Raw genomic sequence first — 21,168 nt, 5'->3', positions numbered from 1 at the left:
TACTGGTGTAAAATGGCAATAACAGGCACAGACGCCTATGAACAGCGCTCGCTGTAGTGAACGCCAAGCACAGGAGGAGCCGGGGATCCGCAGCGTTACATATATTTATACGTCACAGTTATATTTTATGACTTTTCCTAATCTCTAAAACCCTTAAATAAGTGTAAAGCAGAGACTCCTGTGTGCTGCTGTGGATGTTCATAGCGTCCACATGGCCCCGGGCAGCACCTGCTCTCTGCGGGGCCCATTTCCTCCCGTGATCCAGCACAGTCCATTTGTCTCAATCTGAGCCTGTAAATTACACTTAATGTGCCCTTGTAATCATCCCCCGGGCGACCTCTGACCCCTGGGGGCTCTGCACCAAATTGCCCCCAATTCCTGAGCGTGTAACAGTATCCAAAGCAAATCACCAGGGTAATATAGCTCAATGGCGCGTGCAATTACAGGCGAGCTCCAGTCTCCCCGACACCCCCATCATAACCTGCGGCTGTATCCTGCCCCCCACTATACAGCCAGAATACACAAGCTGGAGCTGAACCACCAGTGTGTACGGGGGCTGGACCGACGTGTACACGGAACACGGGGGGCCGTACAGACGCGTACACGAATCACGGGGGGCCGTACAGACGCGTACACGAATCACGGGGGGCCATACAGACGCATACACGAATCACGGGGGGCCGTACCGACGCGTACACGAATCACGGGGGTCCGCACAGATGCATACACGAATCACGGGGGGCGGGAGCGCCGTACAGACGCGTACACAAATCACCGGGGACCGTACAGATGCGTACACGAATCACGGGGGGGGGGGGGGGGGGGCGTACAGACGCGTACACAAATCACGGGGCTCCGCACAGACGCGTACACGAATCACGGGGGGCCGTACAGACGCGTACACGAATCACGGGGGGCCGTACAGACGCGCACACGAATCACGGGGGGCCGCACAGACGCGTACACGAATCACGGGGGGCGGGAGCGCCGTACAGACGCGTACACGGATCACGGGGGGCCGCACAGACGCATACACGAATCACGGGGGGCGGGAGCGCCGTACAGACGCGTACACGGATCACGGGGGGCCGCACAGACGCATACACGAATCACGGGGGGCGGGAGCGCCGTACAGACGCGTACACAAATCACGGGGGACCGTACAGATGCGTACACGAATCACGGGGGGGGGGGCGTACAGACGCGTACACAAATCACGGGGGTCCGCACAGACGCGTACACGAATCACGGGGGGGGGCGCCGTACAGACGCGTACACAAATCACGGGGGACCGTACAGATGCGTACACGAATCACGGGGGGGGGTACAGACGCGTACATGAATCACGGGGGGGCCGTACAGACGCGTACACGAATCACGGGGGGGCCGTACAGACGCGTACACGAATCACGGGGGGCCGTACAGACGCGTACACAAATCACGGAGGGCCGCACAGACGCGTACACAAATCACGGGGGGGGGCGTACAGACGCGTACACAAATCACGGGGGGGCCGTACAGACGCGTACACGAATCACGGGGGTCCGCACAGACGCATACACGAATCACGGGGGGCGGGAGCGCCGTACAGACGCGTACACAAATCACGGGGGACCGTGCAGATGCGTACACGAATCACGGGGGGGGGGGGGCGTACAGACGCGTACACAAATCACGGGGGTCCGCACAGACGCGTACAGGAATCACGGGGGGGGCGGGGGGGGAGCGCCGTACAGACGCGTACACAAATCACGGGGGACCGTACAGATGCGTACACGAATCACGGGGGGGGGGTGTACAGACGCGTACATGAATCACGGGGGGCCGTACAGACGCGTACACAAATCACGGGGGGGGGGGCATACAGACGCGTACACGAATCATGGGGGGGGCGTACAGTCGCGTACACGAATCACGGGGGGCCGTACGGACGCGTATACGGATCACGGGGGGCCGTACAGACGCGTACACGGATCACGGGGGGCCGTACAAACGCGTACACGGATCACGGGGGGCCGTACAGACGCGTACACGGATCACGGGGGGCCGTACAGACGCGTACACGGATCACGGGGGGGCCGTACAGACGCGTACACGGATCACGGGGGGGGGCGTACAGACGCGTACACGGATCACGGGGGGCCGTACAGACGCGTACACGGATCACGGGGGGCCGTACAGACGCGTACACGGATCACGGGGGCCGTACAGACGTGTACACGGATCACGGGGGGGGCCGGGGCCGTACAGACGCGTACACGAATCACGGGGGGCGGAGCGCCGTACAGACGCGTACACAAATCACGGGGGGGGGTACAGACGCGTACACAAATCACGGGGGGGCCATACAGACGCGTACACGAATCACGGGGGGGGGGGCGTACAGTCGCGTACATGAATCACGGGGGGCGTACAGTCGCGTACATGAATCACGGGGGGCCGTACAGACACGTACGCGGATCACGGGGGAACGTACAGACGCGTACACGGATCACAGGGGGCGGGGGGAGCGCCGTACAGACGCGTACACAAATCACGGGGGACCGTACAGATGCGTACACGAATCACGGGGGGGGGGCGTACAGACGTGTACACGAATCACGGGGGGCCGTACAGACACATACACAAATCACGGGGGGCCGCACAGATGCGTACACGAATCACGGGGGGGGGCCGTACAGATGCGTACACAAATCACGGGGGGCCGTACAGACGCGTACACGAACCACGGGGGTCCGCACAGACGCGTACACGAATCACGGGGGGCGGGGGGGAGCGCCGTACAGACGCGTACACAAATCACGGGGGACCGTACAGATGCGTACACGAATCACGGGGGGGGTGTACAGACGCGTACATGAATCACAGGGGGCCGTACAGACGCGTACACAAATCACAGGGGGGGGGGCACACAGACGCGTACACGAATCACGGGGGGGGGGGCGTACAGACGCGTACACGGATCACGGGGGCCGGGGGGAGCGCCGTACAGACGCGTACACAAATCACGGGGGGACCGTACAGATGCGTACACGAATCACGGGGGGGGGGCCGTACAGACGTGTACACGAATCACGGGGGGCCGTACAGACACATACACAAATCACGGGGGGCCGCACAGATGCGTACACGAATCACAAGGGGGGGGGCCGTACAGACGCGTACACAAATCACGGGGGGCCGTACAGACGCGTACACGAATCACGGGGGTCCGCACAGACGCGTACACGAATCACGGGGGGCGGGGGGGAGCGCCGTACAGACGCGTACACAAATCACGGGGGACCGTACAGATGCGTACACGAATCACGGGGGGGGGGTGTACAGACGCGTACATGAATCACAGGGGGCCGTACAGACACGTACACAAATCACAGGGGGGGGGGCCATACAGTCGCGTACACGAATCACGGGGGGCAGTACGGACGCGTATACGAATCACGGGGGCCGTACTGTCACCAAACTGAGAGTCCGTGACTCCTCTGAGAATGAGATGTATCTAGCCTACATTCAGCTCCTCAGCAGTCAGTATCACACAGGAGAGGATTAGATACACGGCTCAGCAGTCAGTATCACACAGGAGAGGATTAGATACACGGCTGAGCAGACAGTATCACACAGGATAGGATTAGATAAACGGCCTAGCAGACAGTATCACACAGGATAGGATTAGATACACGGCTCAGCAGTCAGTATCACACAGGATAGGATTAGATACATGGCTCAGCAGTCAGTATCACACAGGATAGGATTAGATAAACGGCCTAGCAGACAGTATCACACAGGAGAGGATTAGATACACGGCTCAGCAGTCAGTATCACACAGGAGAGGATTAGATACACGGCTCAGCAGACAGTATCACACAGGAGAGGATTAGATACACGGCTCAGCAGTCAGTATCACACAGGAGAGGATTAGATACACGGCTGAGCAGTCAGTATCACACAGGAGAGGATTAGATACACGGCTGAGCAGTCAGTATCACACAGGATAGGATTAGATACATGGCTCAGCAGACAGTATCATCCATGATGGGATTAGATACAATGGATCAGTTTTAGGGTGTGATGAGTTTCCTTTTATTTCAGGGGTCTGGTCGGGGACTAATTATTGTTTTGAATATCATTTAGCAGCTGGACTCAGACCTGATTTTTTTTAGGGGTCTGGTCTGGGGTGTAAATGGGTTTATGGAAATGTAGGGATATGGACTGTCTTACCCTGTTCCTGAAGACAACAGACGCGCCATGTGAATACTGTTGTGCGGTTTTATAGGTAACACTAATGTGTGTCCAATGTAATATATTATGGTGATGTACAGTATGTAAAGTGTTAATGCATAATGTGAGTATAGCATAGGATAAGCTTAGGATAGCATAAGATATCGAATAAGGGTAATGGGTTTAACATATAAGACAGGAAATGGTGAAGGACAGAACTAGCCCAGTGGGGGCAACTATTACTGATAAAAAGGGGGCACTTACTGGATAGAGAATATGGAAAGCAAGATGTGCCACAGTCCGCGCTGCTGAATCCACAAAATCACCTGGGATGCAAGATGTAGTAACAAAGTACTTCTTTATTCCTTCCTACGCGTTTCGGCGCCCTTCCTGGCACCTTCCTCACAACTGGAATAGGTGAGTGGAACTGCATCACACCACTCACATCGTAGTGTCACTAGTGATAGGGCACTATTGCGCCTCTTGTTCCCCCACCCTTTTTGTATTGATACTTACTGGATAGAGGGAGTTTAGAGTCAGTAAAGTGCATAGTGAAGGCAAAGATCAGGTGCGGTGGGCTGCTAGGGGCGGCATGGGCCAACCATTCAAGGGAGTGGGAGACCAATTGGAGTTCACGAGGTCGGTGGATATGGAATTACTTGGGGAGCAAGTGGTCGGACCTGGGTGCTCCGCCGGAGTGGACAGTGAGTCCACGAGGGTGATGGAGACAGCGGGCTTGGGGAGTAGTCCAGAACAAATGAGTGACAGGGCAGAAGAGGAGGCAGGCAGTGCGTACTGATGTGCCCCCTCCTATCTGTGCCCATCTGATGAACTTTGACAGTTTAGTAAAAGTTGGACTGTTACAAAGAACTTGGTGTCCCATGTATTGTGTGCGCAGCGGCTCCTGAGGTTGGAAGCCTGGAGGCAGCGGAAGCCTGGTTCTACAAGAGTGTGATGAGGGAGTCCAGAGTCAGTTAGTAAAGTGCATAGTGAAGGCCAAGATCAGGTGCGGTGGGCTGCTAGGGGCGGCATGGGCCAACCATTCGAGGCCAAATGCAGTTCCCTGATGAACATTCCAACAGTGTCTGGTACCTAAGGTTCAGGCCAGGTACCATGGGGCAGGCCTGGTCTTCTGACATCATGAGGTCGGTGGACGACGAGTTGCACGAGGGGAAGGTGGCCGAACTCGGGTGTACTGCCGGAGCGGACAACGAATCCCTGGGGCTGATGGAGTCAGTGGGTTTGGGGGGCAGTGCAGAACATACAGGTGGCAGGACAGAAGAGGAATTGCACTAAGGAGGCAGGCAGTGCGTACTGATGTGCCCTCTCCCACCTGATGAATTTGGACAGTTTAGTAAAAGTTGGACTGTTACAAAGAACCCGGTGTTCCATGCATTGTGTGCGCGGCGGCTCCCGAGGATGGAAGCCTGGAGGCAGCGGAGCCTGCGTTCTACAAGTAAGTGTGATGAAGGAGTCCAGAGTCAGTTAGTAAAGTGCATAGTGAAGGCCAAGATCAGGTGCGGTGGGCAGCTGGGGGCGGCATGGGCCAACCATTCGAGGCCAAATGCAGTTCCCTGATGAACATTCCAACAGCTTCTGGTACCTAAGGTTCAGGCCAGGTACCTGGTCTTCTGACATCATGAGGTCGGTGTTCTACAAGTAAGTGTGATGCAACCCACACCCTCCAGCACACTGGGACACCCCTTGTCTATAAAGTGCCAGAGCGAAACCGGACAGCCTCTCGGTCGCGATTACCGCTCTGCAGCACTTTACAGAAAAAACCTACATGGGCAAAGACTTCTACAGACACAAGGCTGGAATAGCCGCCAAGTGTGCGGTGCCCAGTGCTGCCAGGAAGGGGGGTGAACACTTGTGCATTCATTAAGGACCCCTTTCTGTAGATCCGTAGTGGTGAATATGTCTTACGGCCCCCCTCTGTATGTGGCATACAGGGCAGAGTGCGCAGATCATGGGCCGGGGGGCTGTGTGTAGGGCACGGCCATATAATCGGTGGCCGGCGGGAAGAGGGTGCGTGAATTTCAATCACATCTCAATTAGTCACTTAGTCTGAATGCCGTGCTGCTGACATTACGGTCCAGAGGGCGTCCTACTCCCCGATTATAGGGGCTTTAGTCAACAAAGGAGCTGACGTCGGCCCCACTGCCATTATTCTGCCCAGCTGGCTTTTTGATCCTTTTTTTCCCACAGTGAGAACTTCACACAAAACAAAGATTCCTCCATCCGAGCAAATGTGCAGGACATGAAAGAGCCGGGACCGTCCCGCTGTCCATCAGTGCTCCGGGGACACAAATTACTCGGATTTATGCCGCCGTCCACTATGACATTTCTGCACTAACAAGCAATGCGATCCCTCAACTAACAAACTGCAACTGCTGGGATGAACGCAGTCTTTCTTTTTCCTTATTTAACTAAAGTCATTTTATCTTCAGCAGCTGGGGACGGGGCCCCCGATGTACCAGGTAGCGCCATAGGGTTCACTGAGCAAACATAAAACAGTGCATAGATAAAGAGCGCAGCTCCGGGGTGAACGCTCCCTGTGTCCCCGCAATGCCGTATTTACACAGGGGTGAACCGGACACGAAAACAAGGAGACTCATATTATAGTCCTAGAGAAAAAGGGACTCGCTACTGTCAGGGAGGAGGGTTCTCCATGTAACCCAGCGAGTCTACACCTCACTATACAGGCAGTATCATAGCAGTTATATTCTTGTACATAGTATTATAGTAGTTATATTCTTGTACATAGGAGCAGTATTATAGGAGTTATATTCCTGTACATAGGGGGCAGTATTATAGCAGTTATATTCTTGTACATAGAGGCAGTATTATAGTAGTTATATTCTTGTACATAGGAGCAGTATTATAGTAGTTATATTCTTGTACATAGGGGACAGTATTATAGTAGTTATATTCTTGTACATAGGGAGCAGTATTATAGTAGTTATATTCTTGTACATAGGGGCAGTATTATAGTAGTTATATTCTTGCACATAGGGGCAGTATTATAGTAGTTATATTCTTGTACATAGAGGCAGTATTATAGTAGTTATATTCTTGTACATAGGAGCAGTATTATAGTAGTTATATTCTTGTACATAGGGGACAGTATTATAGTAGTTATATTCTTGTACATAGGGAGCAGTATTATAGTAGTTATATTCTTGTACATAGGGGCAGTATTATAGTAGTTATATTCTTGTACATAGGGGCAGTATTATAGTAGTTATATTCTTGTACATAGAGGCAGTATTATAGTAGTTATATTCTTGTACATAGGAGGCAGTATTATAGTAGTTATATTCTTGTACATAGGAGAGGTATTATAGTAGTTATATTCTTGTACATAGCAGTATTATATTAGTTATATTCTTGTACATAGGAGCAGTATTATAGTAGTTATATTCTTGTACATAGGGGCAGTATTATAGTAGTTATATTCTTGTATATAGGGGGCAGTATTATAGTAGTTATATTCTTGTACATAGGGGCAGTATTATAGTAGTTATATTCTTGTACATAGCAGTATTATAGTAGTTATATTCTTGTACATAGGAGTAGTATTATAGTGGTTATATTCTTGTATATAGGAGCAGTATTATAGTAGTTATATTCTTGTACATAGGAGCAGTATTATAGTAGTTATATTCTTGTACATAGGGGCAGTATTATAGTAGTTATATTCTTGTATATAGGGGGCAGTATTATAGTAGTTATATTCTTGTACATAGGAGTAGTATTATAGTGGTTATATTCTTGTATATAGGAGCAGTATTATAGTAGTTATATTCTTGTACATAGGAGCAGTATTATAGTAGTTATATTCTTGTACATAGGGGCAGTATTATAGTAGTTATATTCTTGTACATAGAGGCAGTATTATAGTAGTTATATTCTTGTACATAGGAGCAGTATTATAGTAGTTATATTCTTGTACATAGGAGAGGTATTATAGTAGTTATATTCTTGTACATAGCAGTATTATATTAGTTATATTCTTGTACATAGGAGCAGTATTATAGTAGTTATATTCTTGTACATAGGGGCAGTATTATAGTAGTTATATTCTTGTATATAGGGGGCAGTATTATAGTAGTTATATTCTTGTACATAGGGGCAGTATTATAGTAGTTATATTCTTGTACATAGCAGTATTATAGTAGTTATATTCTTGTACATAGGAGCAGTATTATAGTAGTTATATTCTTGTACATAGGAGTAGTATTATAGTGGTTATATTCTTGTATATAGGAGCAGTATTATAGTAGTTATATTCTTGTACATAGGAGCAGTATTATAGTAGTTATATTCTTGTACATAGGGGCAGTATTATAGTAGTTATATTCTTGTATATAGGGGGCAGTATTATAGTAGTTATATTCTTGTACATAGGAGCAGTATTATAGTAGTTATATTCTTGCATATAGGAGCAGTGTTATAGTAGTTATATTCTTGTACATAGGAGCAGTATTATAGTAGTTATATTCCTGTACATAGGGGGCAGTATTATAGTAGTTATATTCTTGTAAATTGGGAGCAGTATTATAGTAGTTATATTCTTGTACATTGGGAGCAGTATTATAGTAGTTATATTACTGTACATAGGGGGCAGTATTATAGTAGTTATATTCTTGTACATAGGGGCAGTATTATAGTATATTCTTGTACATAGGGAGCAGTATTATAGTAGTTATATTCCTGTACATAGGGGGCAGTATTATAGTAGTAATATTCTTGTACATAGGGGGCAGTATTATAGTAGTTATATTCTTGTACATAGGGGCAGTATTATAGTAGTTATATTCTTGTACATAGGAACAGTATTATAGTACCGTATATACTCGAATATAAGTCGAGATTTTCAGCCCAAAAAATTGGGCTGAAAGTCCCCCTCTCGACTTATATTCGAGTCATATACAAAGGGGTCGGAGGGGGCGGATGTGTCAGGTCATACTTACCCGTCCTGACGCTGTCTTGAGCCCCCAGCTTCTCCCCGTGCTCTCTCTTCCTGCCTTCAGCGGTCACGTGGTGCCGCTCATTAAAACTCATCAATATGCGCATATTGATGAGTTTTAATGAGCGGCACCACGTGACCGCTGAAGGCAGGAAGAGAGAGCGCGGAGAAGCTGGGGGCTCAAGACAGCGTCAGGACGGGTAAGTACAGCGATACTCACCTGTCCTGCGTCCATGGCTGCTTGCTGCTGTCTGTCATCGGTCAGTGACTTCAGACAGCAGAGGGCGCGGTGACGTGGTTAATGCGCGCCGCGCCCCCTGCAGTCTGAACGTCACTGACTGATGACGTGGCAGATAGCGGTGAGCAGCCATGGACGCAGGACAGGTGAGAATCTGACACCCAGCGACGGAGAGGTGAGTATGTCATTTTTTTTATTTTTACATGCAGCAGCAGCAGCACATGGGGGAATAATCTAAGGAGCTTCTTATGGGGGCAGCATATGGGGGAACAATATGGAGCTTCTTGTGGGGGCAGCATATGAGGGAACAATATGGAGCTTCTTATGGGGGCAGCATATGAGGGAACAATATGGAGCTTCTTATGGGGGCAGCATATGGGGGAATAATCTATGGAGTTTCTTCTGAGGACACCATATGGGGGAATAATCTATGGAGCATTTCCCACCCTAGACTTATACTCGAGTCAATAAGTTCTCCCAGTTTTTTGTGGCAAAATTAGGGGGGTCGACTTATACTCGGATCGACTTATACTCGAGTATATACGGTAGTTATATTCTTGTACATAGGAGCAGTATTATAGTAGTTATATTCTTGTACATAGGGGCAGTATTATAGTAGTTATATTCTTGTACATAGGGGGCAGTATTATAGTAGTTATATTGTTGTACATAGGAGCAGTATTATAGTAGTTATATTCTTGTACATAGGGGGCAGTATTATAGTAGTTATATTCTTGTACATAGGGGCAGTATTATAGTAGTTATATTCTTGTACATAGGAGCACACAGTAACATAGTAATATAGTTAGTAAGGCCGAAAAAAGCCCTGTGTCCATCCAGTTCAGCCTATAAAATTCTGTAAGAATAAATCCCCAGATCTACGTCCTTCTAAAGAACCTAACAATAACTGTAAGATACAATCTTGTTACGCTCCAGGAAGACATCCAGGCCTCTCTTGAACCTTTCGACTGAGTTCGCCATCACCACCTCCTCAGGCAGGGAATTCCAGATTCTCACTGCCCTAACAGTAAAGAATCCTCTTCTATGTTGGTGGAAAAACCTTTTCTCCTCCAGACGCAGAGAATGCCCCCTTGTGACCATCACCTTCCTTGGTATAAACAGATCCTCGTAGAGATATGTGTATTATCCCCTTATATACTTATACATGGAATCATAGAATCATAGAATCGTAGAGTTGGAAGGGACCTCCTGGGCCATCTGGTCCAACCCCCTGCTCAAAGCAGGATTCGCTAAATCATCCCAGTCAGATGTCTGTCCAGCCTCTGTTTGAAGACTTCCATTGAAGGAGAACTCACCACTTCTCGTGGCAGCCTGTTCCACTCATTGATCACTCTAACTGTCAAAAAGTTTTTTCTAATATCTAATCTGTGTCTCCTCCCATTCAGTTTCATCCCATTGCTTCTAGTCTTTCCTTGTGCAAATGAGAATAAAGTTGATCCTTCTACAATGTGACAGCCCTTTAGATATTTGTAGACAGCTATTAAGTCTCCTCTCAGTCTTCTCTTTTGCAAACTAAACATTCCCAAATCCTGCAACCTTTCCTCATAAGACAGGGTTTGCAGACCGGTCACCATTCTGGTCGCTCTTTTCTGAACTTGCTCCAGTTTGTTGATGTCTTTTTTAAAATGTGGTGCCCAAAACTGGACACAATATTCCAGATGAGGTCTGACCAAAGAGGAGTAGAGGGAAATAATGACTTCACGTGATCTAGACTGTATGCTTCTGTTAATACATCCTAGAATTGCATTTGCCTTTTTTGCTGCTGCATCACACTGTTGACTCATATTCAGTCTGTGATCTATTAGTATACCCAAGTCTTTTTCACATGTGCTGTCACTTAGCCCTATTCCTCCCATTCTATATATGCTTTTTTCATTTTTATTGCCCAGATGTAGTACTTTGCATTTCTCCCTGTTAAAAACCATTCTGTTAGTTGCTGCCCACTTCTCCAGTTTATTTAAATCTTTTTGAATCCTCTCTCTCTCTTCTCTAGTATTAGCTATCCCTCCTAGCTTTGTGTCATCAGCAAATTTAATCAGTTTACCCTCAATTCCTTCATCTAAATCGTTGATAAAGATGTTGAACAATACAGGGCCCAGGACAGAGCCCTGTGGTACCCCACTTGAGACATTCTTCCAACTGGATGTGCAGCCATTTACGACCACTCTTTGGGTCCGATCACTAAGCCAGTTATGAATCCACCTAACAGTTGCCTTGTCCATTCCATACTTAGTCATTTTTTCAATAAGGATTGTATGAGAGACTTTGTCAAATGCTTTGCTGAAGTCAAGATATACTATATCTACAGCATTTCCTTGATCCACCCAATCAGTGATACCGTAATAGAAGGAAATTAAGTTCGTCTGACATGACTTATTAGTTACAAACCCATGCTGACTCTGTTTGATCACTTCATTCTTATCCAGGTACTGACATACATGTTGTTTAATAATTTGTTCAAAGATCTTTCCTGGTATAGTAGTCAGACTCACCGGCCTATAGTTGCCTGGGTCCACCTTCTTCCCCTTTTTGAAGATAGGAACAACATTTGCTCTTCTCCAGTCTTCTGGCACTTCTCCTGTTCTCCAAGAATTTTCAAAGATTATGGAGAGGGGTTCAAAAATGTCTTCTGCTATCTCCTTCAGTACTCTGGGGTGTAATTCATCTGGACCTGGAGACTTGAATTCATTTAGGTTAGCTAAGTGTTTCCTCACTATCTTTCTGTTTATAGATATCCTGGATTCTTCTATTCCCTTAATAGGACAGTGAATAACAGTTGGTGTTACATTTCCTTTCTGAGAGAAAACAGATGCAAAATAGGAATTTAAAAGTTCAGCCTTCTCAACATCCTGTCTTACCATTTCATCATTTTCATCATGTAAAAATCCTATAGCATCTTTGACTTTTCTTTTACTTTTGACATATCCCCAAAATCCTTTATTATTGCTTTTGACATCTCTTGCAAGCCTCAATTCATTTTCAGCTTTAGTAATCTGATTTGTGCCCTGCAGGTTCTGCAGACAGCATTATATTCTTCTTTAGATATGCCTCCCTCTTTCCATTTTATAAACATTTTTTTCTTCCTTTTTAGCATGTGCTTAAGTTCTGTGTTCACCCATCCTGGTTTCCTTAAATGCTTCCTATTCTTCCCTCTTTTCGGAATTGTTAACAACTGTGCTTTGAGAATTTCATTTTTCAAGATTTCCCATCCTTCCTGGACATTTTTGTCTTTAAGGATATCCAGCTATTGGATCCCTCCAATTATCTTTCTGAATCCCTTAAAATCTGCCTTTCTGAAATCTAACCTTGACGTCTGAGTCTTCACAGGTCTTCCGCCTCTAGTTATCCAAAATTCTAAAATAGCATGGTCGCTACCTCCTAGGGTTCCAGCCACTTTTACCTCCTCAACCATTTCCTCCCTGTTTATAAGGATTAGATCCAAGGTAGCAGTTCCCCTTGTTTTTTCCCCTACCTTTTGGTAGATAAAGTTGTCAGCAAGAGAGGATAAGAATTTCCTTGACCTGTTAGTTTTGCCTGAGAGAGATTCTCATGGTTATTAGATCGCCCCTCAGTCGTCTTCTTTCTAGACTAAATAATCCTAATTTTGCTAATATCTCTGGATATTGTAGTTCCCCCATCCCCTTTATTAATTTTGTTGCCCTCCTTTGCACCCACTCTAGTTCCATTATATCCTTCCTGAGCACCGGTGCCCAAAACTGTACACAGTACTCCATGTGCGGTCTAACCAGAGATTTGTACAGAGGCAGTATAATGCTCTCATCATGTGTATCCAGACCTCTTTTAATGCACCCCATGATCCTGTTTGCCTTGGCAGCCGCTGCCTGGCACTGGCTGCTCCAGGTAAGTTTATCATTAACTAGGATCCCCAAGTCCTTCTCCATGTCAGATTTACCCAGTGGTTTACCGTTCAGTGTGTAATGGTGATATCGATTCCTTCTTCTCATGTGTATAACCTTACATTTATCATTGATAAACTGCATCTGACACCTTTCGGCCCAAGTTCCCAACTTATCCAGATCCATCTGTAGCAGAATACTATCTTCTCTTGTATTGACTGCTTTACATAGTTTTGTATCATCTGCAAATATCGTATTTTACAGTGCAAACCTTCTACCAGATCGCTAATAAATATGTTTAAGAGAAGAGGTCCCAACACCGACCCCTGTGGTCCCCACTGGTCACAGAGACCCAGTTAGAGAATATACCATTTATAACCACCCTCTGCTTTCTATCACTCAGCCAGTTACTTACCCAGTTACACACATTTCCCCCAGACCCGGCATTCTCATTTTGTGTACCAACCTCTTGTGTGGCACGGTATCAAACGCTTTGGAAAAATCAAGATATACCACATCCAATGACTCACCTTGGTCCAGTCTATAGCTTACCTCTTCATAAAAACTGATTAGATTGGTGTGACAGGAGCGATTCCTGATAAACCCATGCTGATATGGCATTACACAGTTATTCTCAGTGAGATAATCCAGAATAACATCCCTCAGAAACCCTTCACATATCTCACCAACAATAGAGGTTAGACTTACTGGCCTATAATTTCCAGGTCACTTTTAGAGCCTTTTTGAATATTGGTACCACATTTGCTATGCGCCAGTCCTGTGGAACAGACCCCGTCACTATAGAGTCTCTAAATATAAGAAATAATGGTTTGTTTATTACATTACTTAGTTCTCTTAGTACTTGTGGGTGTATGCCATCCGGACCCGGAGTTATCTATTTTAATCTTACTTAGCCGGTTTTGCACCTCTTCTTGGGTTAGATTGGTAACCCTTATTCTGTGGCCTCCCTGCTAACACCCTCGCACCTCTCCAGTCCATCCTTAACTCTGCCGCCCGACTAATTCATCTCTCTCCTCGCTACTCCTCCGCTTCTCCCCTCTGCCAATCTCTTCACTGGCTCCCATTCCCTCAGTGTATCCAGTTCAAATTGCTAATACTGACCCTACAAGGCCATCTCTAACCTGTCTCCCCATATGTCTCTGAACTAATCTCCCGATACCTTCCCTCACGTAATCTCCGGTCCTCCCAAGACCTCCTTCTCTCCTCCACACTTATTCGCTCCTCACCCAACCACCTCCAAGACTTCTCCCGAATAGCCCCTATTCTCTGGAATTCTTTGCCCCAACAAGTCCGACTATCAACCACACTCGGATCCTTCCGACGGAACCTGAAAACCCACCTCTTCAGGAAAGCCTACAGCCTGCAATGACCCCGCTGCCTCCTCACCACTACCGGTGATCTCACCTCAACCAACACCGTAACTGCTGCAACCCACCAACCTACTGTCTCCTTCCCCTCCATCCTGTAGAATGTAAGCCCGAAAGGGCAGGGTCCTCTCTCCCCTCTGTACCAGTCTGTGATTGCTAGTTTACTGTAAGTGATATCTGTAATCTGTATGTAACCCCTTCTCATGTACAGCACCATGGAATCAATGGTGCTATATAAATAAATAATAATAATATCGGGTTATCTTGGTCTCTCGGCATTTCATTTTTCACCATGAATACCGTGGAGAGGAAGGTGTGTAATATATTCGCTTTTTCCTCATCATCTACAATCATACTTTCCTCACAATTTCTTAATGGGCCTACACTTTCACTTTTGATTCTTTTACTATTGATATAGGTGAAGAACAGCTTGGGATTAGTGTTACTCTCCTTTGTACTCCTCTGTTTCCTTTCTGGCAGCTTTAATTATTTTTTTAGATAAAGAATTTTTCCCCCTATAGTTGTTGGGTCTTCAGCGGGGCCGTCCTGCTTTAGTAGTGTAAATGCTTTCTTTTTACTGTTAATTGCCCCTCTTACTTTTTTGCTTAGGCCTGTTTCACACTTCCGTTTTTGTGTCCGCCAAACGGATCCGTTTCCGTTTTTTTGATGGAAACTGATGCAAACGGATCCGTTTTTAAAAAAACGGATCCGTTTTTTTGACGGATCCGCGGTAACCACTAATGGAAGTCTATGGGACAAAAAAAACGGATCCTGCAAAAAAAATGGCGGATCCGTTTTTTTACGGAAACCAACGGATTTTGACGGATTTGAAAAAACGGAAGTGTGAAACAGGCCTTAGCCACATTGGGTTTTTCTTATTTCTTGTCCTTTTATTCCTACAAGGTATAAACCACTTACAGCGCCTATTAAGGATGTTCTTACACATTTCCCATTTATTATCTGTATTCTTATTTCTGAGGACATTGTCCCAGTCACCCATATTAAGTAAGGGCATCTCTAAGCTGGTCAAACTTTGTCTTCCTAAAGTTCAGTGTTTTTGTGACTCCCTAACATGTTCCCCTAGCGAAAGACAAGTGACACTGTACAATATTGTGGTCGCTATTTCCTAGATGCCGACCACCTGCAGATTTGGGTTTGAGCAGTATTATAGTAGTTATATTCTTGTACATAGGAGCAGTATTATAGTAGTTATATTCTTGTATATAGGAGCAGCATTATAGTAGTTATATTCCTGTACATAGGGGGCAGTATTATAGTAGTTATATTCTGGTACATAGGGGGCAGTATTATAGTAGTTATATTCCTGTACATAGGGGCAGTATTATAGTAGTTATATTCTTGTATATAGGAGCACTATTATAGTAGTTATATTCTTGTACATAGGGGGCAGTATTATAGTAGTTATATTCCTGTACATAGGAGCAGTATTATAGTAGTTATATTCCTGTACATAGCGGGAAGTATTATAGTAGTTATATTCCTGTACATAGGGGCAGTATTATAGTAGTTATATTCCTGTACATAGGGGGCAGTATTATAGTAGTTATATTCTTGTACATAGGGGCAGTATTATAGTAGTTATAGTCTTGTACATAGGGGCAGTATTATAGTAGTTATATTCTTGTACATAGGGGGAGTATTACAGTAGTTATATTCTTCTGCATAGGGGCAGTATTAGTTATATTCTTGTACATAGGGGGCAGTATTATAGTAGTTATATTCTTGTACATATGGGGCAGTATTATAGTAGTTATAGTCTTGTACATAGGGGCAGTATTATAGTAGTTATATTCTTGTACATAGGTGGTAGTATTATAGCAGTTATATTCTTGTACATAGGGGGCAGTATTATAGTAGTTATATTCTTGTACATAGGTGGCAGTATTATAGTAGTTATATTCTTGTACATAGGGGCAGTATTAGTTATATTCTTGTACATAGGGGGCAGTATTATAGTAGTTATATTCTTGTACATAGGGGGCAGTATTATAGTAGTTATATTCTTGTACATAGGGGCAGTATTAGTTATATTCTTGTACATAGGGGGCAGTATTATAGTAGTTATATTCTTGTACATAGGGGGCAGTATTATAGTAGTTATATTCTTGTACATAGGTGGCAGTATTATAGTAGTTATATTCTTGTACATAGGGGCAGTATTAGTTATATTCTTGTACATAGGGGCAGTATTATAGTAGTTATATTCTTGTACATAGGGGGCAGTATTATAGTAGTTATATTCTTGTACATAGGTGGCAGTATTAGTTATATTCTTGTACATAGGGGGCAGTATTATAGTAGTTATATTCTTGTACATAGGGGGGCAGTATTACAGTAGTTATATTCTTGTACATAGGTGGCAGTATTATAGTAGTTATATTCTTGTACATAGGGGCAGTATTAGTTATATTCTTGTACATAGGGAGCAGTATTATAGTAGTTATATTCTTGTACATAGGGGGCAGTATTATAGTAGTTATATTCTTGTACATAGGTGGCAGTATTAGTTATATTCTTGTACATAGGGGGCAGTATTATAGTAGTTATATTCTTGTACATAGGGGGCAGTATTATAGTAGTTATATTCTTGTACATAGGGGGCAGTATTATAGTAGTTATATTCTTGTACATAGGGGCAGTATTAGTTATATTCTTGTACATAGGGGGCAGTATTATAGTAGTTATATTCTTGTACATAGGGGCAGTATTATAGTAGTTATATTCTTCTACATAGGGGGGAGGAGAAAACAAAATATATTCCTATCATAGTTTTACAAATTTGGAAAGATTAATACATAAGCCATGTGACTCACCTTCAGAGCGATGTATACACGTGTGCTGATTGTCACTCAGAAAGAAGCCATCTTTACAGCGACATTCATAACTCCCCATGGTGTTGACGCACGTCTGCTGACAGCCCCCATTGTTTGACCTGCACTCGTCCACATCTAGTAAAGTGTACAGAAAATCATCAGTGTATACAGGTGTCGGCTTTGTGTAGACCGGTACTCTGGTTTTTTTTTAAATGATCGTGTCCATCTGTACGTTGTGGCCATTCACCATTCCTTCATCACATCTCATCCTTCCACCAATCACATGGAGCACGATGGACTCCCAGCTGCCCAGGACCCTCCATGCTCCATCAGCATAAGGCCACGTTCACATGCTCAGTATTTGGTCAGTATTTTCCATCAGTATTTGGCAGCCAAAACCAAGAGGGTAATAAATACAGAAGTGGTGACATGTCTCTATTAGACTTTTCCTCTAATTTTCCTCTCCTGATGTAAAATACTGAACGTGGCCTTATAGATCAGATCCATTTACAAGACCTCTACTTGCTGTCAGTGAATGAAAACAATATATTTGTTTTCGCCATTGTTGCTGTGTGTCATTATAACACTTTCCTTCCTAGAGAGTCCAATCAAATATATTTTTCAGGAATTAAGCAAGGGTTACAAAAGCTGCAGCGTGCCCCATTTATTAAATGACACATTTTTACTGCAGTTTCATTCAGTGAAAAGCAATTTGTGAAATAAGTGGTTTGATCTGCAAGTAACACATTGGTTTCAGTGTAGTTTTTGGTGAAGATTTTCAAGCTGAACTGAGTAATATTTAAAGGGGTTGTCAGGGCCCACCGATTAGATGCCACTGTTGTGTCCATCAGTCAGCGTTTACTTGCCTTGCAAATATGATAATGGTTGAAACAAGTGATTGGCTGCAGCGGTCACTTAGTAAGCACATCATTATTTCAAGGAGGTTAACACACACCAGCAGGAATTTAAAAGGTGAGTAAACTGGAGAAGTGGGCAGCAACTAACAGAATGGTTTTTAACAGGGAGAAATGCAAAGTACTACATCTGGGCAATAAAAATGAAAAAAGCATATATAGAATGGGAGGAATAGGGCTAAGTGACAGCACATGTGAAAAAGACTTGGGTATACTAATAGATCACAGACTGAATATGAGTCAACAGTGTGATGCAGCAGCAAAAAAGGCAAATGCAATTCTAGGATGTATTAACAGAAGCATACAGTCTAGATCACGTGAAGTCATTATTTCCCTCTACTCCTCTTTGGTCAGACCTCATCTGGAATATTGTGTCCAGTTTTGGGCACCACATTTTAAAAAAGACATCAACAAACTGGAGCAAGTTCAGAAAAGAGCGACCAGAATGGTGACCGGTCTGCAAACCCTGTCTTATGAGGAAAGGTTGCAGGATTTGGGAATGTTTAGTTTGCAAAAGAGAAGACTGAGAGGAGACTTAATAGCTGTCTACAAATATCTAAAGGGCTGTCACATTGTAGAAGGATCAACTTTATTCTCATTTGCACAAGGAAAGACTAGAAGCAATGGGATGAAACTGAATGGGAGGAGACACAGATTAGATATTAGAAAAAACTTTTTGACAGTTAGAGTGATCAATGAGTGGAACAGGCTGCCACGAGAAGTGGTGAGTTCTCCTTCAATGGAAGTCTTCAAACAGAGGCTGGACAGACATCTGACTGGGATGATTTAGCGAATCCTGCTTTGAGCAGGGGGTTGGACCAGATGGCCCAGGAGGTCCCTTCCAACTCTACGATTCTATGATTCTATGAGTTATGGTTCAGTTTTTCCTATTTGGTTCCATAAAAAAAAAAAAGAAAATCAGGCCAATTATAGATTTTTCTGCTATGTTAAGGGACACATTGAAGCAGACCCTCAGCTAGTGAGCAGGACAGGAGTTGGTCTGTGGGATGGAGTATGAATGTGCCACTAGTTTTAACAAAGTGAAGGAGTCTATAAGGATGCTTTCACACATGCCATTTTGTTGCAGATTTTTTTTTTTTTTTAAATTGGCAGAAAAAAGGTCTCCAGACCCCAGACCACCACCGATCCTTGTGATGACTCCTTCGGTCACTATAAGTCAGCGTATCCTAATCACACCCGCGCAAGTCTATCAAATCTTACCCAGGCAGTTATGCCCATCGTGAGCCAACTGAAATCCATCGTAGCAAGTGCAGCGGTAGTTACCAGGAATGTTCGTACACTCGTGGACGCAGTCTCCATTGTACTCGTTATCGCATTCATCAATGTCTGTAGGATAAAGAACACAAGTGATTATGATGGATGCTCAGCTCCTGCAGAAAAGGCATTCACAGCTCAGTGACACAAGTGAACACTCTCGCCGGCCCTTTAAGAGCTGGATTGTCTTGCAAATCAAGTGTTTTTGTTGCTCTTCTCTTGCAGCTGAAGTGGCTGCCGAGTGAGCATTGCACCAAGTGACAGAGCAGCTGATTGATGAGGCGACCCAGCGCTGCCCGTGAGGGTTAAACCCACAAGTGTGGTTCTGCACCGCACCCTATTCAGCTTCCTACAGGACCCTTTACATGTTTATTGTGCATTAAGTGCATATGATTAAAGAAAGGTCAGAAGAAAGTAAGTGAACTCCACCCTTATATATCCAGGACTTATCATAAAGTAGGTTTCTATAAAAAAAAAAAAAAAAACAAGAGCACAGAAATGTGATGTCATCCAGTGACTGCAGGAAGTCTGTGCCATATCCAGCAACAGCATCTGTACTCCACAGCCAGCGCCTGCCTGCAATAGCTCCACAGCCAGCGCCTGCCTGCAATAGCTCCACAGCCAGCGTCTGCCTGCAATAGCTCCACAGCCAGCGCCTGCCTGCAATAGCTCCACAGCCAGCGCCTGCCTGCAATAGCTCCACAGCCAGCGCCTGCCTGCAATAGCTCCACAGCCAGCGTCTGCCTGCAATAGCTCCACAGCCAGCGTCTGCCTGCAATAGCTCCACAGCCAGCGCCTGCCTGCAATAGCTCCACAGCCAGCGCCTGCCTGCAATAGCTCCACAGCCAGCGCCTGCCTGCAATAGCTCCACAGCCAGCGCCTGCCTGCAATAGCTCCACAGCCAGCGTCTGCCTGCAATAGCTCCACAGCCAGCGTCTGCCTGCAATAGCTCCACAGCCAGCGTCTGCCTGCAATAGCTCCACAGCCAGCGCCTGCCTGCAATAGCTCCACAGCCAGCGCCTGCCTGCAATAGCTCCACAGCCAGCGCCTGCCTGCAATAGCTCCACAGCCAGCGCCTGCCTGCAATAGCTCCACAGCCAGCGCCTGCCTGCAATAGCTCCACAGCCAGCGCCTGCCTGCAATAGCTCCACAGCCAGCGCCTGCGTGCAATAGCTCCACAGCCAGCGCCTGCCTGCAATAGCTCCACAGCCAGCGCCTGCCTGCAATAGCTCCACAGCCAGCGCCTGCCTGCAATAGCTCCACAGCCAGCGCCTGCCTGCAATAGCTCCACAGCCAGCGCCTGCCTGCAATAGCTCCACAGCCAGCACCTGCCTGCAATAGCTCCACAGTCAGCATCTTCCTGCAATAGCTCCACAGCCAGCGTCTGCCTGCAATAGCTCCACAGCCAGCGCCTGCCTGCAATAGCAGCAACTGGAGTCCCTCTGATCCCT

The 21,168-nt window shown here is 45.7% G+C and overlaps 1 protein-coding gene across 3 annotated transcripts in view; it reads right to left on the bottom strand.

The window, feature by feature from the left end:
- The window catches only part of SCUBE2 (signal peptide, CUB domain and EGF like domain containing 2), an 84,391-nt gene that overhangs the window by 53,572 nt on the left and 9,651 nt on the right, over window positions 1–21,168 (bottom strand). For all 3 annotated transcript variants that reach the window (XM_073545182.1, XM_073545180.1, XM_073545181.1), the window contains exons 3-4: window positions 19,664–19,789; window positions 17,529–17,663 (exon numbers count right to left, since the gene is read on the bottom strand). In XM_073545182.1, the coding sequence (XP_073401283.1) occupies window positions 17,529–17,663; window positions 19,664–19,789 (261 nt within the window). The remainder of the gene's footprint in view (window positions 1–17,528; window positions 17,664–19,663; window positions 19,790–21,168) is intronic.

Source organism: Dendrobates tinctorius, unplaced genomic scaffold (genome assembly GCF_039654945.1).
Source record: "Dendrobates tinctorius isolate UK_male_01 unplaced genomic scaffold, ASM3965494v1 ptg000142l, whole genome shotgun sequence".
NCBI lineage: Eukaryota > Metazoa > Chordata > Amphibia > Anura > Dendrobatidae > Dendrobates > Dendrobates tinctorius.
This window is presented reverse-complemented; position numbering and strand designations above follow the sequence as displayed.